The following is a 25,429-nucleotide window of genomic DNA, read 5'->3' on the forward strand; positions in this document are numbered from 1 at the left end:
GTAAGCTGATTTATAGCTATGGCTTACTTTTGGTTAGCAGATAAGACGAGCCATAATGATGAAAATCTTTCATTTCCATTTCTCATTCCTGTAATAAATTTGATTCAAAATGTATAAAACCTGGGATTAAATCCACGACCACCAACGTGGTCTGTTACTTACATATCAGTTGTGTCACATTGTTCCAGCATCGGTTTAAGGATCATGTTTTAATGTTTTTCAAAAGGAGGGGTGATATTTCACTTTCAACAGTAAGTATTACCTATACAGATTGTGACTACAAAAATAAGTTTGTATTTCGTCGCATTCATAGTTTACTGTTTGAAATAAAAAAAATAGAATCAAAAGCTCAAGCTGCCGGTTTTCAGTGGCTTTGTAACAATATTAATGTTTTTTTATCTGTAAGAACTAAGAACTGACAGCTTGAGCGTTCAAATCCGTTTTATTTCCTATTGCCTATTCTTAAAATAGGAATTGGTCATAATAATTAAATGATGTAAACATCTCTCACTTTTCGATTTATTAGTAAATTGGTAAATTCAATGATCAAATAATGATTATTCGACCTGTTTAACAATTATTTTGTGTTCAATCAGCTGACGACACTTTTGAAAATCATTCTCATCACGAGATGGAAAGTTGACGAATAGTTATTCACATTAATAGATATGTACAGTACACAAACAGTTGTTTTTCTTAGACGATTACAGATCTTCGTCCAGATAAGAATGCTTGAAACTTGAATACAAGTTTGAACATTTTTTTTATATAAAAGATTGTTAGTTTTGAGATACTACATGCATTTGAGTTTTCTTAAAGGGCACATGGTTTGCTAACAACGTTAGCAAAAAAATACGTTCTGTTTTTCATTTAATATTGAGTCTTTAAAAAACTATATCAAGCTTATATGAAGCTCTTAATTCAATGACACATTCAATCAAAATCAAAAAAAATCTTGCACTAGTTAAAAGTTTAAAAGCCTTACGAATCATTATGATAGAAGAATAAAGAATCAATTACCTTTACATATTAATTATATTTAATACAGTCCACGCAAATGAATATAACTCAATACTACTTAATTAATTCAGTCATCAATAACCTAATGGTCTCTAACCTAAACTCATGGCTTAAAAAAGCAAATATTGACTGGTCATCATGGCAATAATTTGTGCTAGGAAGCCTAGAATGCATATACAAAAAATCGACAGCTTATTGATATTAGACTTGGCCGCTCCACCACCGAAAATCATCCGACTCTTTTCTAGTAAGCCGATTCCATATACTGCCGGTTGGGGTGATGGCTCCACTTCTGGATCTGAGAAAAAATGTAGATAAGCAAAAAAAAATTTAAGCTCATTTTTTCACAATCATTCAACGCCTGTAATCGTATAACTGTGTCATACAGTATCGTATAACTGTTTCATACAGTAAAAAGCTAGTAAAAAAATGTGAAAATTGCCTTTTTAAGGTTTTGAACTTAACATGTATATGACGAACACGTGTCAAATGTACAAATTGAAATTGTGAAAAGAAAGCAGGTGCTCCGGTGAGGATCGAACCCACGACTCCTTATTCGCTTGATGGGCGTTTCAACCTAAGCTGCGGAGCCCCTTGAGAGACCGCGACGCTTGGAGGCGAACTGAACTCAATTGCCCCACATGGTATCATGTGGTATCAACCTCCTCCGAATATGTGAGATATACATGTGTGTTTCAAAGATTAAAGAAATTGTGGCCACTTTAACAGTTAGTCATTTACTACACTCACCTTCCGTTCGTGTAGAGAACTGAAACAGGCTCGACAGTTGATTCCAGCCGTACTCGTTTCGAGCCTGAACTCGTGCCTCGTAGCTGCTGCCCGATCGAAGTTTCTTCAGTTGGAAGCTTGCCCTATGAACAACTTCCGGCTGGTAACTGTACGGATTGTTGTAATACAGTCCTCTACCATACGCTCCAAAACCGTTGTCCACCAGCTCCGGAATGGATACAGTTTCCCACGGTTCGTCTCCAAAATATCCACCCGTATTATAACCGGTAGCGCTGTACAGAGCATAGTCAGAGTGCGAGAAAATACGGTTCTCCAGCGAATGTCTACTAGGAGAATGCAGCCGATAAAACAGTCGGTATTCTTCGATCGGTGAATGGCTCTCCACTGTCCAAGTGATGTTGTACTGATCCCGGTCGTTGCTTGCCGTTGGCTGTGGTTCGAAAAACAATGACGGTTCTGTAGACAATTATAGATACGATTTTGAGCGTTGAGACTCACCGAATCAAAATGGCAGATTGACGGAAGTCCGCTGAGATGCAGAGTTCCACGATCGGTCCCCAAGTGGTTCGATGCTTGACAAGTGTAGTTTCCGAGATCGTAGCGGGTCACATTCCGAATGAGCAAACTGTGTTTGTTTCCGTTGACCTGTTGTAAAAAATGTGATGTAGTCAAGCCTCTTAAAAGCCCTTTTGTTACTCAGGCAAATAAATCTTTACGAAAATAAAAATCCACATTTACAACAACAAAAAGTACGAAACCAACAGAATCAATTCCTAGACTGCTTAGGGGCTGTCCATTAATTACATGGTATTTCTTTAGATTTTCAAATCTCCAATCAGATTTGGTTATACTTAAAAAGAAAAAATATGTACATACCGATTGGGAATGATGTCTTGCGTTGGTATCCAACTCGGTCCCCTCCTTCAGCCAAACCACATTGGCTGTTGGTTCTGAATGAACCACGCACGTTAATTGGGCCTCGTATCCTACACCACTGTGCACTGTTGGATGTTCCACTTCAACCTCCGGTGAATCTACGTTCCAGGTAATTGATGAGAATCAAGAGCAAGATGAAAAAATCAGTTTATCATATTGCCTTGTCTGATTAACTTCAATAATACTTGGCAAAATAACAGACGAACTGACCTAAGTTAACGTTTCAAACAAGGTTCACTTAAATTCTACAAACTCACGTAGCACATTGACCGTAAATTCTCGGACGTCCGGTTGCCCCACTCGGTTGTCTGCCGTGCACAGGTAATGTCCGCTGCTGTGACGGTTGACGTGCAGCATCTCGAAAACGGATTCCGTCAAGTTGGCATCGCCAGTGGGCAGCAATTTGTTCTGGAAAAATTTACGAAAATGTGCCATCAAAGGCCAAAATCCCCATTATGCTAGGCCGACATCGAACTATGCTTTTCTGGATTCTATCACATTTTCCCGAAAACAATTCGTCAGAATTCAAACATACTCATAAATTCTTTTTGTCCGAAAAAACCATTTCCACAAAAATTTGTATGGCACATCTTGGAATCCAAGTCTCTGAAATTACTATGAATATGATACTAAAAATACATGATAACAATAATAAAAATGATAAACATATACAATCTGCTTGTTCGCGATATGAATGATTCATTATTTATGAATGTATTATGAAATATTCGTCAGTAATTGAATTACAATCTCAAGCCGTCGATAGAATCTGGTTTCTAAGTCAAATTGAGGAATAATTTAAACCACATTCATTTGAGAAAATCGAAAACTACCTTTACCAAAAATTCTTAAAATACACCTTAAGCTATGTTTATCCAAATAACGAGAAAATTTTTTTAATTTCGCTTGCGCCATTTTGAAAAGTTACGCTTGGAAAAGTGGATGAAAAACTACAAAAACGCTTTTATATTAGGAAAATTTTAGATGTTTGACGTCTTCTTGTATGGCCAAGTCCTTACAGTCAGTTAGGATTGAGAAGGAATGGTAGTGTGTAATGATTGTTGCTCCTAGAGATCGAGATTATCTCTGCATATCCACTATAAACACGGTGAGGGTGTTTATCAGTTATATAAACGTGACGTTGTCACGATAAAAACGTGTAATCACATCACATACGTGTGCTACACAGAGAATTAATCGCAAACCAAAAAAAAAAACACAAAATGACTACGGATGTAGGAAAGCAAAGTCGAGGTAAAAAAAAAAGGGTAAAAGAAAATTCTTGTTCGTAATTTTAGCACTTTTAATCCAGAGAAATGATACCAGTTTAATGAGGGCCTTTTTAATTGCGTGGTAATATTCGTGACGGTAGTTCTTGGCAAAATTTATTTCATATTGTTTCAGAATTGCAAACTTATCGACTTTTGTAGGGTATTGAGTATCAAATATCTGTTGCAAAGAAGCATCTTGATTGATAACTGTTTGCATAGGGTTTGCCAGGGAGGAGCAGAGTGGTTGCGTTGTCTAGTCAATCGAAGGTTTACTTAACATTCCGCAAAACATCTTGCAAGAAACTTGCCAAAAAATTATTATGGAACTCAAGCATTTGTTTCGATATCCCAAAATACATTCATCCATAATATGGAAAGAAATTAATTGTCTTACATATTGTCAGGAATTTCTTTTTTGGTTCTATTGACTTGTTCCAGGGTTTACTCTAACAATCATTACGTTACATTAGTAAGTACAGCAAAGAACATATTGAGAAGTTGAAGGGTTTCCTTCAAGTATTCGTGTAAAATGTAATACGTTCTAGAAGTTTCTTCATCCTTTCGAACTCGGTCGGAAATTGCTTTAGAAATTAATACTTATTATTCTCTTGGGACTCTTTCACGAGATATTTCATAAAGTCATTTAAAGGTTCCCATCGAAATACATTTATTTATTTTTTCATAGAAATCCTAAATCCAATCTGCAACTAGTCTAAAAAATACTTCAGACTCTGATAGCACTTTTGAAAACTCTTCTAGAGATTCTTCCAAACAGTTCATTAATTTTAATTCTCAATTTTTTTTACAGATTTTACACCAAACAAGGAATTTAAATAAGAACATCTCCAAACATAGCATTAGGCATGGAATCCCTGAAAAAAAAGCTCAAAGTTCTTTTCCAGTAATTCGCTTTAGGTAGTTTTAGATATTATCCCAGGAATTTCTCCAGGAATTCTATGTTGGTGTCTTTAAGGAAGTTGACCGTACACATCAGATAAATTAAATCATTCCGGAAATTTCTTTTTAGATGCATTTATTCTCGGATTATTTTCGAAATTAGGGCATCATTATAACTCCAATAAGTTTTGTAATTTATCAAATTTTCAATAAAATTTGGTTGAAATGTAAGTACAATTTTAACAATACATTTTTTTTTCAATGGAATAAACAGATAATGTAATTTTTCAAAACAACCTATTAATTGTAGCAAATCACATTTTAGATAAGACTTTCTTATTCTGATGAAGTACCCTAACTAAAATCAAAACTTAACTTGACTACTTACGGGTTTGCTATGGATTTTTTTCAAATTCTCTATAACACTTATGAATGGAAGTTTCTTTAAAACTTGCTTCAAACATTTTAAAAGTCATAAAAACTGTAGAACAAAAGAAACGATTAAAGTAAGGAAAATATTGTAGATCATGCTAAAAGTTAATTACTGAAAATGTATGACTGAAGTTTACTGCCGTGAATTGCAAGTTAGTCCCATCTGCATTTTGGTCAAAATTGAGTTGATAGCAGTTTTTATTATATCTTCTAATGATCTTTCAACTGCACTAACGAGGAATCAATTTTTGCTCAGTAAAATAAGGAAAAAACACCAAGTCGAATTGTCCCATACTGAAAAGTAAATGCATGTCAATCCCACTGCAGATTTTTACATCGTGTAACACAAAAATGAATCGTTATTTGGTCATCCTTATATTTTTCTTGGAAAGGTAACAGAGTAAATAGCAAATTATGAAAGTTTTTTTGAGATTGGAACATGTTCCAGTCTCCTGGAATTTTTTAAGTGGAAAACGAGATAAAAAACATCTCTGTAAATTTTCTCATTGCCTACTTTTTACAGATGGTAATGACTTGCGATTTGCGGCATTCTATGTGTCTATGAAAAAATCTCAAGAAAATATTTTTATGAAATTTGAAAGATTTAATATTGACGTCGTTCAAAAAACATCAAAGTACGTGACACTATCCCTGAAACAATCCCTAGAGGAATCCCGAGGGAAATTACTGAAGAGAAAGCTACTGTAAATATTCGAAGCAATCGGACGAGAAATCACTTCTCTCATCTAGTAAATCCTACATGAACATTGCACGGTTCATGCTAAATAATACTTCCATCAAATGCGCTGAATTTTTGCACAGTAAGTATTGGACCCGAATAGGACCTGCAAAATTGACTGTAACGAGCATCTCAATTTAGTGCCACACTACTACACACACTAATGTTCCAAAATTTCACTTTGTCAGAAATCTTGGGGGCTCAATTTCCAATCAGTAGCTAAGAATGTAACAGTAAAACTTTTGTATGGGGGGAACTCTGAGAAACTACGTTAAGAAGTCGCCCCGTTGATAATTAAAAAAAAAGTGTTTTATTTTCTGGTAATATCAATAAAATATATCTTATTCAGAAAAATTTCATAAAATCCATTATTTTAATATATTTGCACATCCCGTGTAATCCAAACTATCCGGAGCAAATCATTCATTGTATGTTTCGCTCAAAAATATTGCACAACATTTTTTTTTAATATTTGAAAACTATGCTTTTTCCAGTACATTTACAATTTTGTATCATCGTAACGTAAATATTACTTTTTCCTAGCGCTAAGTCTGATACCCACTTTTGATGACACGAAAAAAAAAGCAAAATTTACAAGCAAAATATACAGTGAATGTTTTTTTAGATAGTTTCGATTCCGAGGAATGTACAAAAAATAAAAAAAATAAATGGGTTACACTAAGTTTTGGTAAACTAGAAATATTTTATTGATATTACTCAAGATTTTTTTATCTCACCGGGGTAACCTCTAAACGTCATTTATCAGAGCCCCCCTTACAAAAGATTGGTTCTTATATTACTTTACTTTTGCTGGCTCTACGTCCTTCAAGACATGACCTGCGCCACAATATTACGCCAACTAACTCGGTCCATGGCTGCTAGGGTAACCAATATATTTTGGACCCTTATATATTTTGGACCCCCTGGGATATTTTCCTGCAAATTTCCCAGTTTAAATTGAAAGACCAACTCAATTCGCATGCCACTTTGAAAGATAGGACTATTCCGCACTTGAATCAAGCGTTTGTACATAGCAAATGTGTTTATTCTATCTGAAATAAATTAAATTCAATCGGTTCATCCATGCAACCGTAACAACACGTTACACACAGAAATCGAAGCCGTCAGAAATTTTTCATATGTAAACAAAAACTTTTTTCAAATTTCTGAACTAAAAGCGTAGAATTTCTTTGGTTTTCCAATGTCAATCGATTGATTAGACTATGGGCAAGCATATTATACAACCAGTGTCGTGGACTTTGTCGCCAAACGATAAAAAAATGCCAGGGGTCCAAAATATATACTTTGAGGGTCCAAAATGTATTGGTGTGTCCAAAATAATGACAGACAGTGTTTTACAATTCAATTATTTTCGACGTTTTTCGGATCCTACATGACTGTATGAGCATTTTTATCTCGTAGAGGAAGTTTTTCGCTACATTTTGGCATGTTCTTTGACTTGATTACGCTGTGCAATTAATTAATTGGAACAAAAAACCAAAATCACTTCCTTAGGGGGTCCAAAATACGACCGTTACCCTAACCTCGAATTCTTCGATCGCCCCACACTTCCAAGATCCTGCTCCACTTGGTCAAACCACCTAGCTCGTTGCGCTCCGCTTCGTCTTGTACCGGCCGGATTTGAGTTGAACACCATTTTTGCGGGATTGTTGTCCGGCATTCTCACAACGTGTCCCGCCCATCGTACCCTTCCAGCTTTGGCGACTTTCGTTATACTGGGTTCACCGTAGAGTTGCGCAAGCTCGTGGTTCATTCTTCTCCTCCATACGCCGTTCTCACATACTCCGCCGAAGATCGTCCTAAGCACACGTTGATCTACCAAGATTTCTGATAAACTGAACTTTTGGGACATCCTACTACTCATGTTGCATCTCACAGAAACAAGTACTTTACAATACAGTAGGTTCCCGTTTTTAGCAACAAAGTCGAAATTTTCAGTAGCCAAAAACGGATCCACACCAGAATCGGAACCCATTTTATTTTATTTCTAGAATATCATTAGGATGATGTTACATCATTCTTATGGAATAAAATGATTGCTAGACTTCAAAACGGTACAAATCTTAATTTTTTTTATTTAACTTTCAAGAATCCGCAATTACAATCATCGAAACTGCAAGAGCAGTTTTTCTGCTCAAAACTAAAAATTATTTACTGAAAATATTCACAGTGTTTTGGTTGAAAAATAGAATACAGTCAACATATTGTCATTTAAACAATGCAAATTTTTACCGAAAAAACTGCTTTCGAAAATTTCAAAACTGATAATGGATCCTGCCCCTTTAAATAACCTAAAAATTGGAAGTCCATTCTAGTACACGACACTGAAGACGGCCTTACAGTTGAGGTCGAAATACGCGTATCTGTCAAAGGATACGAACTCTAGTGGAATTAAATGGTATAGTACTAAATTCGGTTTTTTCATCTACTAAAAATCGGCTTATTTTTGAAGCCCTAGCGGTCATTTTGAAATAATTCTTCAGAATAATGTTTTTTCACAATGAGGTAGCTCATATCGAATGATTGATTTACACAAGAACTCACAAAATATTGACTAAACCATCAATGGGATTTTCCATAATAGTATGGATGCTTCGTTGATCAAAGTGAAATGATTTCAAAATAGTATAAAACAGTGGTGCTAAACATGCGATCCTAAAATCGTTCGAGGCCCTAATAATTCAAAAATGTGGCCCTTAATTTCGTACAATACACAAATAAGCTTCTGACAACTTTAATTTGAAATGAGTTCTACTGTGTTTTCGAGGTTGAGCTTGTATGTTATAAATTAATCATATGGAATCCACGATAATTCGCCAGATCTCGTTATGATACCCCAAGATCCCGATAGGAATCCTCAGATGGTCATTGAGAATCCACAGGGACCCGCTAGAATAGTGAAGTAGTTCACTAGGAATCTCCCAGGAGCTTGTTTTGCATTCAAATATGAATTGACATCTGTCCAAGCGCTCGCCAATAGTTTTGAGGGCTTTCTAAGATTCCTCTGCAATATTACGGAAAATTCCCAAGTCACCAATGGAAAATTTTCCAAACTCTATTAGGACTTTCCAGACTACCACTAGTAATCCCCAAATTCCTCTGGAAACCTGTTCAGAATCCTCAAGATTTCGCCAAACATACATGAAATACCACTAGAAATCGCACAGCATCAACAAAAAACTGACTATATATTCACTGCGTCCCGCAAGAAACCTCTAATGTCTTTAGGCTTAGATTTATCTTCACCTTAAGGTGTTCATTTTACCACCCCTTCCCCCATTCAAAACATTTAACATTTTCGAAAAAAGTAGGAAACGCCTAATCTAGAGCCGTAGATTCGATCATGTCACTCATACTAAACCACAAGAGCTGACATAAGTGGTAACTTAGAAATAATGAAGGAACTCAACTGAAGGTGCCCTATTTTAAGCCATATCGAAGCGTCTTCACCATGATGTTTAAGTATGACATTATTTGCAATGTCTTAATGATTGAGCAACGTTAATTCACTAAATATTATTTGTTTACACTTATCAAAAGGTGTTCATGCACGTATATTTGTTCCAGGCATTTGTTACATTCGTTCGAAATTCTGTCGAATAGTATTCGGGGAAAACTGTGACAGAATCCTTTCCCCCTGCTGCATACATACCGGCACCACTTACCCGTCTGGACCATATTATCCTCGGCGTGGGATTTCCCGTTCCCTTGCACTCCAACCGCACCCTTGCCCCTTTGTGCACTTCAACCGGATGAGCCGGAGCGATGTAATCAATCTTAGCCGGCACAAGCACCTCCAGCGTGTGGACAATCTCCTTCACTTCCATCGTTCCGATTTGGCACATGTAGTCTCCGGCATCGCCGATGTGCACGTCTCTAATTTCCAAATTATACCCGGGCTGACCTTGCACCATCGGCATAAGGCGTATCCGGGGGTTGACGGTGACTTTAAGGGTGCCCGCCGTCAGGATCGCGATGCCCCGTTTCCACGCAAGCACATACTGAGCGGATCTCTCTAAGGGGACAAAAAGGGTATGTGTACCAATTATGGATGCAATAAGTTAACAGTATGGATTAAAATCAGATTTTTACAGCGTGCAAAAACCGTATGCATGACTTGTTATTGTTAATTACTAGGTTGAAGCCTTTCAAAACGAATAAAATAAGTAGTTAAAATATTAAATTTAAATAAAGCTTCTAGAAATTAGTTTCAAAAAACGACTTGTTCGCACCAATTATGGACTATCGAGTATCGAAATACACTCAAATACAATCCAGAGCGATTGATAATGCAATACCAATAATAATTAATCTTCGAAATGCGGGGCAAAGCAAATTCTAAGAACAACAACAAAGGTACATTTTTTCAAGCTGAAAACGTTGAAATTACAGTAATGGATGAGCAGCGCTTAAGTAAAATATGCTGCTCATCTGACGAAATTATTCGTGTCATCAAAAATGTATATTGTGCCAAAAAATGACACCAAACCATTTTGCCCGGGTTACCCTATTGAACGAATGTTCTTAACCTGGTCTAGTTATCATCGAAACAAATAATTTTGGCATTTCTGTAAATATATTATTCTAGTGAGACAATAAAAAAAATCTGTTTACTCCTACTATTGCCATAATTGATACTGACCCATTATTGGTACATCTACCCTAGAGTTGAAACATGGTAGCACAGACTGATTTATAGGTCACCAGCAGATTGTCATCTAATTATTCAGGCTTAAGCCATGCACGGCATGTTCCTCCAGCTACTAGGGAAATATAATCATTTTTCTCACCTGTTTCATTAATTTTGCATGGCAGCACTACCGTGGAGCCGAGGGCTATGCTGTACTTTTGGCCCAGCGTCAGGAAACCGGGCGAGTATTTGTCCTCCTCCAAGTAATTTCCGCCGGAATAACGCGAGAATGTTGGTGCTGTACCTATAGAGAGGGATGTAGAAAGCAGCGATTTAATATTACAATACATCAAGATGTGCAACTTTTCAGTGTACTGAGTCGAAATATTAATATCAAACTGTTAAATCAAACGCATGAGTAAAATATAACTGAAGTATCTGTGAATTGGTAACAATTTAATATTACATTTAATTATTACTTAATAAGAGTAGTATTTGGTCCATCGATTTTGTCACTGTCACTTGAGACCGGACCGTACAGTCCTCCTCAGAAGCTCACGATATTCTCGGTCCATTTTCCCTACCTGAAAGAAAAGGAAAAAAGTGGGCGAGGCAAATTTGTCTATTTATGCTGAGAGCACGGAGCTGCAGAAAACTGTATTTGCATGCGTGCCGTGGCGCGCAAAGCAAGGCATGTGTCAAGCGTTATACCTGATTGGCCATTGCACGGTGACGTCATCAGAAAATCGCTCTTTCTCCCTCCTTCGGGAAATCTGAAAACAAATAGTACAAGTACCTGTCAAAGTTGACAGGTACTGGCACCATTCTTTTCAAGTTTTGTTGAAGAGCGGAAGAAAGAGAATTTCGCCTAATAAAGCCGAGCAACGAACATAGGATAATAAGAGAAAAGAACCGGTTCATTATTTTTCCGGGTCCTTTTTTGTCTGATCCGTACTGACTACTGATGAAACGAACTGACTCTCGCCTAAAAAGAACCACGGATCACTCATTTTTCTTTTTTTTTTTTTTTGGAGTGATCTGGATCTTTTGAACGACACCGATTCTTTTTGCCCATCTCTAGTTCAAACGGTAGTCGCTGTAGAATATATCTGCAAGGAATCGGCGAAACATTTCTTTACCAATTTCTTTTCATCAGCAAATCAGGCCTTTAGCCTGTTTTGAATATCGGTACAGCGACTCCAGTTGGATGATGAGCACCGGCTCACTGGCGCTTCGACGACTCAAGTCGGTGCTACGTTACGAATTACTCATAGTACTCCTTGGCGGTTGATCTATCCTGCTTCACCGGAGATTTCCCCGGCGGCGCACAGTATTTCGACAGGCCGAAATCGTGAACTTAATTCAGTAGCACTCTTAAACGTGATATTTCTGGAATGGTGTCTTCGGACGAAAATTTTCTAATTATATGGCGCATATATTGGCGGTAACTGTTAGTTCACAACTTTGCCGTAGGCGGCGCTGTAAAATTAAAACTTCTGAAATGACGATCTTTATATATGGTGCCTTCGGCAGATTTGTAGATAATTTAAATACCAACAACTTTGCCGAAGACACCTAGTCTGTATCTAGTCACATTTCCAAAATATGGAGGTATTTTATGAATGACCCCCAAAAAACAGTTTTTCTTGAATATTTTGAAAATGGGAGGTTTTGGGTAGCAACTTTGTTCTACAAAATTGTGTAAACAGTCAAGACGAATCATTTTCTCAAAGGCACTAAGGTTCTAAAATGTAAGGGAAAGGCATTATAGTAATTTAAGTGTAAAAATCAGTCACTTTTCGGGGTCGTTTATTTTTTCGGGTGGCAAGTGGTGGCAGATGAAACCAATTGGGATTGAAAATATATCATAAGTAGTTTTCAATGTCGATGGTGCCATGATTATCCACGAGTATCCCTTCCAGTTAACGGGTTTGTTATCAGAGTCTATTTAGGCAAGTTTCGATCACGCGCAGGAGAAGGTATGTTTGTTTTTATTACGTTCCTTGTGTATATCCCTTTTTTATGTTTCTTATTTATTATTTTTGGTAATAAGGGTTTTTAGGATAAGAATCAAGATTTAATACCGATGTATTGAGGATTTTTTTTTTATCTAACGCTTTGGCTTAAAAATAGTCGTATTCTATTTTATTGCAGAATAGAATATTTTTTGTATAAAGGTATTAAAATCAACCGAAGGCTCACTCTCGCGCTTTTCTGAAGTATTGTATAGATTCCAGCTAAGGTACGCAACAGCTCCTTTGCATGTTTGCCTTTTTTGTTGCTTGTTTTGTTAAAACTATTTTTAATTTATCTTCTTCGTCAACCAATTTTACTAATTGAAACAGCACTTGAAAACAATCGCTGGCTATGAAAATAAGGGCACATTTGACAGCATACATAAAACATAAACACACTCTAAACTAAATTTAGACAAATATTAAGCTAGGGTTTTCACATAGCGGCCGAAAAATTATTAATCACTTATCAGTTCTTGACTAGAAGAGTAGTTCACATTTTAAGCAAGATGTGTAAATAGACAAAGGAATTTTTCGTCGCTGTTAAAATTTCATGCATTGAATGTGTTTGTTTAGTTTAGAGTGCAGAAGCATAAAAATCAAAACAGCAAATGGTAGGGAGAAGGGGAGAGTGAAAACAAGTGTATGACTCTCATGAAGATAGTCAGAGCAAACATATTTATACAACACGCTGTCAAAACTTGCCTAAATAGACTCTGATACAAATCCCGTTAACTGGAAGGGATACTCGTGGATAATCATGACACTATCGACATTGAAAACTACTTATGATATATTTTCAATCCCAATGGGTTTCATCAGCCACCACTTGCCACCCGAAAAAATAAACGACCCCGAAAAGTGACTGATATTTGCACTTAAATAACTATAATTCCTTTCCCTTACATTTTAGAACTTTAGTGTCTTCGAGAAAATGATTCGTTTTGACTGTTTACACAACTTTGTACAACAAAGTTGCTATCGAAAATTTCACATTTTCAAAATATTCAATAAAAACTGTTTTTTGGGGGTCGTTCATAAAATACCTCCATATTTTGGAAATGTAACTAGATACAGACTAGGTGTTTTCGGCAAAGTTGTTTGTATTTAAATTATCTACAACTTTGCCGAAGACACTATATTCAAAGATCGTCATTTCAGAAATTTTAATTTTACAGCGCCGCCTACGGCAAAGTTGCGAACTAACACCATTCCAGAAAAATCACGTTTAAGAGTGCTACTGAATTAAGTTCACGATTTCGGCCTATCGAAATACTGTGCGGCGGTAGATCACCCGAACCGATGCTATTCGCGCAGATGCCGAGGTCGGTCCTGCGATTTTGGTGGATGGAAACTTCCGGTTCACGGGCGCCCTGACGATCATTTGCCGGTGCTGTTTCGCGTATTACTCAGCTAGACCCTGGCGGTAGACTCAGCCTACGCTGACTCGATGTTGTTCGGCCAAGTGCCAGGGTCGGTTCTTCAATTTCGGTTGGAGAATGTCTTCCGGTTTGCAGGCGCCCCGACGACTTATTATCAATACTACGCTACGCCCGCTTTACCCGATCTAGTCCCCGACGAAGGATCTAGTCTGCTCCGATCGCTGCCCAGAGCTCTTTGGACTTCACGCCATCTCCTTTACAGCGATGACGTAATCTGCGTCATCCCTCTGTTCACCGCATTCCAAGTGCTTGCACATGTTCTGCACGATGGTGTCTGGAATTAAGACGCTTGCGATTTCAGACATTAGACGGAGGGCTGTCGAATATAAATTGCTCCTGTGTCTCCCCGATATTAGGACAGCCCGTACAATATGGAAACTCTGCGAGTCCGAATCTGTACAGATATTTCCGGAAGCATCTTTGGCCTGGAAAAAACTGGGTCAAGAAGAAGTTAACTTTTCCATATTTTCTGGTCGTTCACATTGACACGTTAGGAATAAGCCTGTGGGTCCACCTCACTTGTTCTGTTCCTAGCTTCAGTGTTAGCTGCTTTCGCTGCCTTTTTGCAGGCATAGTCTACGTTGTTGAAGTTTAGACTGTCGTTGACCATTACTCCAAGGTGCTTTGGAGAGCGCTTCGATGAGATTGAGTGTCCGTGTCCTCCGACGTTGATCTCGAATTGCTGCACCGCCTTGCAGCTGCTGACCAGCACCACCTCCGTTTTGTGATGAGCCAACTACAGCTTGACTCCAGTCATCCACGATTCAATGATGTCTAGCGATTCCGCCGTCTGCATGTTCACCTTCTCCGCAGTCTAGCCAATTATCGCAAGAACGATGTCATCTGCGTACTTTGGTTGACATCCGTTTCAGGTTTGTGTCGTAAACCAGTACCCGGTACTGAAAGTAGCTTTTCAGAACTTTACACAGATGGGCACTGTTGAACACGTTCTTAAAATCTATTATCAACACTACGTAGTATCGTTTGCCTCTTTTCATCTGCCTAGATGCATTCTCCGCACACGCGATTACGGAATCCAAGCTGCCTTGATAACTGTGGAGATGCAGAAGATGATTTGGCCTCTAGAAACAATGGTTACCTAACTAACATTCCTTCCCTTTCCCCAATTGAAATTGATTTTTTTCTTCAGATTTGTATTCTATCAAATGTAAGCTTTGAAAACACAGGGCTTTAGTTCACGAATCTTTTATTTACAATTGCTGCATAGATTCCTCTGCAATAGTTCCAAAGGTTTTTCAAGTATTTTTTCTAAAAGTTGCACTAATGGTATATTCAAATTCTCAACAGGTTCCTTAAAAAAATTCCGCTCGAATTACTGCAGAAATTACACTCAGAATCCCCTTACAGATTTCAGGAATTAATTCAAAACAATGTCAGGAGATTCTTCTTATTTTCAAATTTAATATCGTCAATAAATTTCATAACATATTACTCTGAATATATTTTATGGACTCTGCCATATTTGTATCGGAATTCTATCAAAGGTTCTTCCATCAATCTCTTTGAACGAGTCTTTTAAGGATTGCTTATGAAATATATAAGTTACGCAACTAGGGTTGTCCTGTCTATTACAGCTTAAACCAGCCCCGTGTTTTGAAAAAACCTGAAGGCACGCTTAAGATAGTAGAATTGGGCATCTCAGAGAGCCGAAGGAGATGTAGGGCTGTGAAGGAGAATATTGAGTCGTGACGGACTTTGGTTTCAGATTGGCTGATTGCGTTATCCGTTCTGTGGCGTAGTTGGCTAACGCGTCCAGTCTAGCGTATTGGGAGTCGTGGGATCGAAACCCACCAGAACGATTCTTTTATTTTTCACAATTCTACATCTCAATTTGTCCGAATTGACTTTTGTGTACACGACCTTCAAGTTTTTTCACATATAAGTTTCCAATAAATTTGTAAGGAATTCCCTGATTTTTTTTAATCATCAAAATTCCGACAAAATCCCATATAAGAGCTATTTTGCGGATATTTTTTAAAGAAATTCCTAGCAGTTATTTTCTCAAAATCTCTTTATAGCCTTATATTGCGCATAATTTCGTAAAAATTTCTAAAGATTCAAACTGATTCCATCGCAGTAACCATCGGCAAGACAGTGAAAAGTATTGCCTCCACTATTGATGCACTGTTCCTTTAGTTGAGGTAAATTTCTAATTTGCCTTCCTATAGTTGCGGTATCCGTTGTTTTCTTATGGGAATCTCCATAATAGGAACATTTTGTCGCAACTATTAGTACACGTTAGGAAAATTTAAGCAGTTTTGGTGATATTTCATCAATTTTGAAGCAATTCGAATGATGTTTTCAGCTATTTTGTGTAACAATAAGCCAATACGTCGATTGGTAGTGTTGGATCTGCAGCTAATTCAGTTAAATCTGTGTAAATGGCACTATCGCAACTATAGGAAACACCACAACTAATGGATCACTTACCCTAGTCTTCCAAGGATTTATTCAGGATTTTTTGTATCCCTCACAGAAATTTATGGAATACAAAATTTAATTGTCTTGAAAATTTTTCTTCTGATTTAGCAGGTTTATTTTTGTTATGAATGTTTGTTTGAAGCAAATCTTCTGCATGACTCTTATTATTGACAAAAATGTCTTCAGTAGTTATTATATAGGAAAATCAGAGAAAACCTTGCTTGTCGATCAATTGTTTACTGTTAGAACTAACTTCTTGTTGAACGCGATAAGCACATTTTTTCGACATCTCCGTTGCAAAAAATATCGTGGTACAAAAAAGGGTCAATATCCTTGAAATTTGATTCCCAAAGTTCGTTTTTTTTTCTGAACAATGGAAATAATGCTGTTTCAGCATAACGTAGCATATTCACTGCATTCTGATTTCTCAGATTTTTAGGATACCTTGCTCGATGTGTCCGGTGATGATGATTTCCTTTATGGGAATTCACTAAAGAAATTTATTCATTAACTTCAAGTCGTATGATGTCTAAATACAAATAATTGAAAAAAACGGCATTTTTTTAACTTTCAAAGAATTTTGGCATGGCACCAGATGAATTGCAGAAATTAAACCTGGTGTGAAAATTTCACAAATTCGTGGCCGTGCGGATAGAGTCGTCATGCATTTAATCGCATCGTGTCATGGGATGTGCGTTCGTTTCCCGCTTCAGTCATTGAAACTTCTCGTCAGGAATGTTTCACGGCTGTGCCACTGGTGCATGTTTGTCCATTGTCCAGTGTTAAGTTACAGTCTGTGAAGCTAAACGACTGAAGACAGTGTCCTTGTATTTTTTTTTTTCAAATCTACTAGAGTGTTTCATTCCAGCAACGAAATCTCTCTTCAATTTTTAATCAATTTTTTAAGTATTTCCTCATGAATTATTTGATTACTTGAACTCTAGTTTTTTCATGAAAACTAATTATTTCATAAATTATTTGTATAGTTTCCTCAACATTTGTAGTAAAATTTCCCAGAATAAAATTTTTGTATCATCAAATTCCTCAAGGGATATTGAAGGGTGGCTTCAAAACTTTTGCTGAGGACTTGATGAAGAAATTCAAGCTACTCTTAGCAACGATTTCTGAAAAAAAAAATGTTTATCAAAGGACATGAAGGATCTAAAGAAGTTATTTATTGTAACATAAAGAAGAATCCCAGATTGTATCACTTACGAATATGTGGAGTCATCCTTTATTGGATTCCTTGACCAATTCTTCGAAGAATTCCTGAATAAATTCATTTCATCTAGGAATTAAACAGATTGGTTTTGATTCCTCGCAGAGTTTAACTTATAAGACCTAATAATTTATGGACTGTTGTGAATCGCAAGTTAGTCGCATATGCAAAAAGTAGGCTTTGAGAAAATGTACTGAGAAATTTTTGTGCGTTTGCCTAATTAAATACAAAAAGTCGTGAAGAATCATTAGAAGATATGTTGGACAACGATATCAACTCAATCTGACTTGTGATAGCAGTGGTGTAAACTGGATATCACCGAAATTAGAAACTTCTGGGCTGATTGTAAAATTACTCAAGAAACTGAAGATTCTTGGTAAATGCTTCAACTTACTTTTTTGAAAAATTATCCAAAATACACTCCACTTTTGAGAATCATGGGAAATATGATCTAATCATTTTCAAAGGATTAATTAAGGAATATGTCGTAGAAATGTTTACGAAAATTCAGTCAAGAACTCCTAGGGTATGTGTTTCTGGAGTTCTGTGTGAGTTGCTCAACAGATCGTCAACAGATTCTTCCAGGAATGTCTTGAGAAATCAAGAGCATTATCGGCCATCTCCAACAGCACAACGCTAGTGCTGTGTACAGCAAGCGAGCTTTGTTTAAGATGCATTAGTAAGTACGCGATGCTATCGGTCTTGGGATAATCCATAAACGATTCTTTAGGATTCTCTTGATAGTTCTTCATACATATTCTAGTTATTTGTCAAGAAAAACTTAAAGGAATGCGCATGACAATCATTTCAAGAATATCTACATCTGGCTTTAGAAATTCACTTCGTTTTCTATCATGGGTAGGACAATCCTTCGACCGTAATACCCAGGTATTTTAGTGCGTATGATATGTCCCACTTGTTCTACCCATTTCCCGCGCCACTGTTTATAACTATTGGATATGTCAAGCAGCCGTTGCTGTGACTAACTAGTAACAATGTGTGCTATGTGGGTATTGTCAGAAGAAGTACATCATTAAAGCTTAAAATCTTTGCACTTTAGATACAGAATTGGATAATACATTTGCAACTTTTTCAATTTTCCATACAAAACTTTGATTTGACTTAAAATTTCACAACTCTTCAGATATAACATGAATTTCAGCATAATTCTTCAGTGATTTTTGCATTCACAAATTTAAAAGCAATAACGGTTTGACAAAGTTGACAATTTTGTATGGAAAATCAAAAAAGTTGCAAAAGATATTATCAAGCATTTATGAGAACCATAATAATTTCTAGATTGAAAAGATCTAAGAAATCGTCCTTAGCTTGGCTTCGATCCTAAACCGCTGATATAGCCATAAGACGGATTTCACGCCAACTCGACAAAGGGATTGGCAGCACCCCTTCAGAATTCAATGAAACTTTCTGGGTGTGAAGACTATGTGAAACTAAGATACTTTACATACTTTGTTTTTTTTCAAAATCGATCTAGACTAACATTTGGAAAGGGTCAAAGTTTTTTTACTTTTTTTTTTATAAACCCGTATAACTCAAAAACGGTAAGGTAGGTACAAAAAAGTGTTGTATGGGGGACTTTCGTGAAATTTTCTGACGTTTTAGAAAAAAATATTAAAAAAATAAAAACACATTTTCTACACTGAAAAAAAAAAACATTCAAAACTTTAAAGTCGATTTAGAAAAACGGCCACTTCAGATTTTGATCATCCTTAAGCAAAAAGTTTCGTAATTAAATTTACTAAAAGTCGCCCATACATTGCAAATTGGGCATATTTCAGAGAAAAAAGTTTTTCTAACATCGATTTTTTTAAGTCCCAAAGTATTTTTTTTACTTTTTTTTTTTTATAAACTCGTATAACTCGAAAATGGCAAGACCTACAAAAAAGTGTTGTATGGGGGTGATCGCTCAGCGGATTGGACCCTTATTACGTTGTGTGATAATTGGTATAAAAAGAAGTAAAACACGACCGACTTTCTAGCCGTCCTGCCATGGCGGAGGCACGAGAACTTCTGGTTATATTTATTGAATAAATAATGTATACGCTCTATTAGTTTCATACATGTGTTGGAATCATGGTAAGGTAAGAGTACATATATTGGACGTTTGCACAAACAGGGGGACTGTCGTGAAATTTCCTGAAGTTTGAGAAAAAAAAAATTGAATAAATAAAAACAAATTTTCTACACTGAAAAAAAAAATCAAAACATTAAAGTCGATTTAAAAAAACTGCCATTTCAGATTTTGATTATCCTTAAGCAAAAAGTTTCGTAAATAAATTTACTAAAAGTCGTCCATACATTGCAAATTGGGCAAATTTTAGGGAAAAAAGTTTTTCTAACTTCGAATTTTTCAAGTCCAAAACTGAAATTTTTTTTCAAAGATTTTGTTTTAAACCGTCAAATATGTCGTGTTTTCAAGTGATAAATGAGTTTGAATCAGAAAATAGATTGTATTTTTTATTGAGAATAGTTAAAAAACGGAATTATACAGTGATTATGTTTTTTTAAATGAAGGCAATCAATGGACTTCGCCTCTGCCTATGAGGAAATAAACTCCGTCTAACAATCCGACGGATTTTTATGGTTCTAAAGGTATCACAACAGTATTGCAAACATTGAAAAGTTACAACCTTATCCATATCCCATTAAATTCTCTTCTAGAAAAAGTTTTGTGAAAATAACTTACTAAACGTACCCGCGTTAAACGCCAGATGAATAAGAAATAATGAATATGTTTGTATTGTTATCTACCTAAAAAAAAGTTTATAAGCTCATACCTCATGATTTTATTTGCACATAACAGTCTTCTTTTTCACGAAACAAAAAAGACTCCTTAAAACAAGGTTAAATACTGTTAATTAGCGACTTTTCTGAAAATTATAACGCTGCTCAAGAATATCACTGGAATAATTACCAATTCTAAATTTATCATAAAAAAGATAATAAATTGGAAAATGTTAGTTTTATCATAATATCAGACCCATGACACAGTAGCAGTTCAGCTATTTATTTCAAAATTGATACATTTTGTTAAACAAATCAAAAGTTATTTTTAAGTCAGATGGAGCTGCAGCTCATTATAAAAATAGAAAAAAAATTGCCTGCTTTTGTAATTTCAAGAAAATACATGGATTGGAAGCAGAGTGGCACTTCTTTGCCACATCCCACGGCAAAGGCCCCTGTGACGCTATTGGTGGCACTCTCAAGCGAATGGCAAAAAAAGCAAGTCTTGCTAAATACTATAAAAACACAATCGCAACTCCGCGAGAACTATTCGACTGGGCAGTGAAACAAACTGATACATGTATCACCAAATTAAATTTCTGTTATATATCTAATGAACAATATGTTAAAATGTCAGAGGAATTGGTGGAATTGTTTGATAAGATTAGAACTGTCCCTGGTACCCAAAAATATCATTGTTTTATGCCTACTAGTGATACACAAATTGCAGCCAAACGGTATACTAATTCAGAGGATGAACCAAAAATATTCAATTTATTCAGTAAAGCCCAAAATAATGTAAATATTCATGTGCAGATACTACGTTTTATGATATATAGCAATAATAAAAATAAAAACAACTTTTTTCATAAGCATAATATTGACCCTTTCCAGACACCTGTTAAAATTGGCTTTGACCAAATAAGAATTTAAATATTATTGTGATATCTTTCCAACCATAAAAAAACCATCGGATTGTTAGAAGGAGTTGATTTTCTCATAAGCGGTATGGTGCGAGATCAATTGAATTTAATTTAAAAAAAACTGTATAATTCCGTTTTATTTCTTTTAACTACTCCCAATCAAACAAATATAATCTATTTTGTGATTAAAACTCATTTATCACTTGAAAATATGATCATACTAGACAATTTGAAGCGAAATAAATATTAAATAAAAGTTCATTTTGGACTTAAAAAATTCGATGTTAGAAAAACTTTTTTCTTCAAAATATGCCCAATTTGCAATGTATTGACGACTTTTAGTAAATTTAATTACGAAACTTTTTGCTTAAGGATGATCACAATCAGAAGTGGCCGTTATTTTTTAAATCGACTTTAAAGTTTTGAATTTTTTTTTTCAGTGTAGAAAATGTGTTTTTATTTTTTCAATATTTTTTTCTCAAACTTCAGGAAATTTCACGACAGTCCCCCATACAACACTTTTTTGTAGGTCTTACCGCTTTCGAGTTATACGGGTTTATAAAAAAAGTAAAAAAAAAACTTTGAGACTTAAAAAATTCGATGTTAGAAGAACTTTTTTCCCTAAAATATGCCCAATTTGCAATGTATGGACGACTTTTAGTAAATTTGATTACGTAACTTTTTGCTTAAGGATGATCAAATTCTGAAATGGCCGTTTTTTTTTTAATCGACTTTAAAGTTTTGAATATTTTTTTCTCAGTGTTAAAAAGTGTTTTTATTTTTTTAATATTTTTTTCTGAAACGTCAGGAAATTTCACGACAGTCCCCCATACAACACTTTTTTGTAGGTCTTGCCGTTTTCGAGTTATACGGATTTATAAAAAAAGTAAGAAAAAATCTTTGGGACTTGAAAATTTCGATGTTAGAAAAACTTTTTTCTTTAAAATATGCCCAATTTGCAATGTATTGACGACTTTTAGTAAATTTAATTACGAAACTTTTTGCTTAAGGATGATCAAAATCTGAAGTGGCCGTTTTTTTTAAATCGACTTTGAAGTTTTGAATTTTTTTTTTTTGCAGTGTAGAAAATGTGTTTTTATTTTTTTAATATATTTTACTAAAACGTCAGGAAATTTCACGACAGTCCCTCATACAACACTTTTTTGTAGGTCTTAACGTTTTCGAGTTATACGGGTTTATAAAAAAGTTAAAAAAAACTTTGACCCTTTCCAAATGTTAGTCTAGATCTATTTTGAAAAAACAAAGTATGCAAAGTATCTTAGTTTCACATAGTCTTCACACCCAGAAAGTTTCATTGAATTCTGAAGGGGTGCTGCCAATCCCTTTGTCGAGTTGGCGTGAAATCCGTCATAAGGATAGTAAAGTCTTCATTTTAAAGGTGTTTCATTTGATTACTTTGCAAAATCTGACATTATTCGTTATCATTTTGAAAAGTTAGTTATTTTATTTTTAATTACCTTGAACAAACAGCATGAACATCAGCACCTTTATCCATCTGAGGCAGCTGCAACTGCGATTTATTACATCCAGCATATTATCCAGAAGCTATTTTGCTATTCACTTTCGAACTGTCACTTAGGATGTACCCTTATCAATCAAAATAAGTCCCAATATGGAAAACGACACTTTTCAGGTTTAAGAATCGTCGATGCTTGTTACTGTCAGCTCCACCCAATTTACTGGTAAGAATCTCAGTTTCTGTTGATGATAGAAAACTTTTCTCTGGATATCGTAATGAACCCCTTTTGTTGAAGTACTTTGAAACCAATGACATTTTTTCGATTGATGTGGCCCAGGTTCACTTGTCGGAAGCTGTTCCAATAAAACCCATCAATCCTTGTGAATCTGAATCGATGGGAATGAAGCTTCCTGCACAAAGCCACACAATTCAATCCAACTTCACCAATAGCACAGGCAGTACCGTACGGGAGCACGTTCGTTCCACATCCAGCTAACTATTGCCAGCACGTAAACTGACCATTCATCACTCAAAACCAAACAATCTTTCACCGCAACTGCACAATAATGCAATCAACTGCAACACAAAAAGCGCAATTCGATGCACTCGGCGCTCATGCCCGGATTGCGTTACGACGAGCTAATGTGCTTCCGCCTAGTGCACATTAGGTTGGCCCATAATGATCTAACAACAACAATCTTAAGTTGTATCCCCTAAATTTGTTCATTTAGATTTCCAGTATCTACTATGAAAATTTTGGCGGAATCCGTCCACTCCAAAGGGGCTAAATGAGCTTGAAGTTTGTACTGAGAAAATCAACCAAATATATGGGGAAAATTATTCTAATTACATTTTAAACCATAGATGGCACTGTACTTGATGAATTTTCTTCATAATTGATTTGAAAATTCTTTAATCAATATAGAAGAAGCTGCAATAAATCAGAAGTCCTTTCGTTAAGAATCAAAAAAGTTCTACCTAGCGAAGCTGATTAGGGAATCTTCATATGAATTATGGAAGAAATTCATCGTCTACAGCGCCATCTATGGTCAAAAATGTAATTGGAACCGTTTTACCCATATAGTTGGTTGATTTTCTCCATACAAACTTCAAGCTCGTTTAACCCTCGTCTTACAGTTGACGAATATCGCTCAAACTTTCACAGTAGCTTCTGAGGCTCCAAATTAACAAACTTGGGGGTTGCAACTAAAGATGTTTATAGTTTGACCAATACGGACCACCCTACTCACCACCCACACACGCACTCACGCACTGTTCGACCTTGCAATAGCCGGAAATGGTTACTACAAAACAACGCTTCTATGTACTCGCTGCCAGCTTTCCACGAAACGCACCGTTTTCGCGCCAAATCAAACAAGCTAGGATCTGCCGCTAGAATCCGGTCCGACCGTTTATCCCTCGCGCAAAAGACTGATAGAGAGCCATCACTGGTTGCCAGCGTGAAGACGTGGTCGGAAAGTGCGTGCGGTTTTCACAGCTGTTTTCTAGTCTGAAACTTTTCGGTGGTCGGCTGCGATGAGAATTAGATTGAGAATAGAAGGGGTTCGCTCCTATTTAGGTGAGAGCCGAAGTCAACTGTGGCCGCGCTGGCTTCACGTGGCTAGGCCATGCTCTCGAGAACTCGGTTGGATGAAGTGGGAGGAATGATAGCGTTGCCAATGGTTAAGCAGATGAACTCAACTGCTCGAATTTGGATTAGGAGTTCAATTCTGTGTTGGTGGGTAGATTTTTCTTCTATAAATGAACTAAGTGTTCATTTTAGCGCGCAAATATCAGCTTATTTTTGTTTCCGTAACCGGTACTAAGTTGATCTTTGTTATTTTATAAAAGAATCTCAATGAAAATTGCCTATCCTAAGGCGTAAGGTGCGGACTACTTGGGTACTGCCATGATTCACTTTGGTATGGGGGGTTTTTCTCGGCAGAATTGTCTGAAACTTTGCAATACGGAGCGCTTCGATACGACGCATATTGTGGCCAATTATTAGCTCAGTAACTTAAAAAAACACTTCCGAAGTGAATCAAAAGTGCCACGAATAGTATATAGCTTCCAATCTTGCGGTTTTTAATACAAATACAAATACAAATTCTAAGAGATCAAATTACAAAAAAAAGTAAAATAGTGATACACGGTTTACGGTACCGTTAAGTCACCAGTCACCGTGCGGGCTCCATTCACCGTGCACATATACAAATTCCTACAAAATATTCATACAATTTTCACAAATTATTCTTTTGTCAGCAAAATAAGATAAAATTAATAAAATGAAGTAGTTTTTGTCACAAAGCATTTTGAAAAACCTAGTTTATGTAGTCAAAATCACGTGAATTCTGTTTGATAATGAGATTTTTCAACACTCTTAGTAGAAACGCCAAAAATTACCATTTTTAATTTTAACGTTAGAGTAAGAAATTTTTTCAATATTTCAACAAGTTTACACTGTGGA

At 36.1% G+C, this 25,429-nt stretch overlaps 1 protein-coding gene across 13 annotated transcripts; it reads right to left on the minus strand.

Moving 5' to 3' along the window:
- Positions 1–270: 270 nt before the first annotated feature.
- On the minus strand, positions 271–24,452 carry LOC5574762 (leucine-rich repeats and immunoglobulin-like domains protein 1). Of its 13 annotated transcripts, none has more exons than XM_021852442.1 (10): positions 24,213–24,452; positions 23,482–23,538; positions 22,961–23,201; positions 10,857–11,000; positions 9,732–10,081; positions 2,964–3,114; positions 2,647–2,804; positions 2,269–2,415; positions 1,771–2,200; positions 271–1,318 (listed from the first exon to the last, which is right to left on the minus strand). In XM_021852442.1, exons 3-10 carry the CDS (start codon positions 23,034–23,036, stop codon positions 1,131–1,133), a joined length of 1,644 nt encoding a protein of 547 aa, XP_021708134.1. In that variant the 5' UTR covers positions 23,037–23,201; positions 23,482–23,538; positions 24,213–24,452; the 3' UTR covers positions 271–1,130. The 13 variants fall into 13 exon arrangements, with proteins under 13 accessions (XP_021708134.1, XP_021708131.1, XP_021708133.1 ...); XM_021852439.1 differs by having other exon boundaries at positions 23,425–23,538; XM_021852441.1 differs by having other exon boundaries at positions 23,482–23,646.
- Positions 24,453–25,429: the final 977 nt, after the last annotated feature.

The sequence above is a fragment of the Aedes aegypti genome, chromosome 3 (genome assembly GCF_002204515.2).
Source record: "Aedes aegypti strain LVP_AGWG chromosome 3, AaegL5.0 Primary Assembly, whole genome shotgun sequence".
Taxonomy (NCBI): domain Eukaryota; kingdom Metazoa; phylum Arthropoda; class Insecta; order Diptera; family Culicidae; genus Aedes; species Aedes aegypti.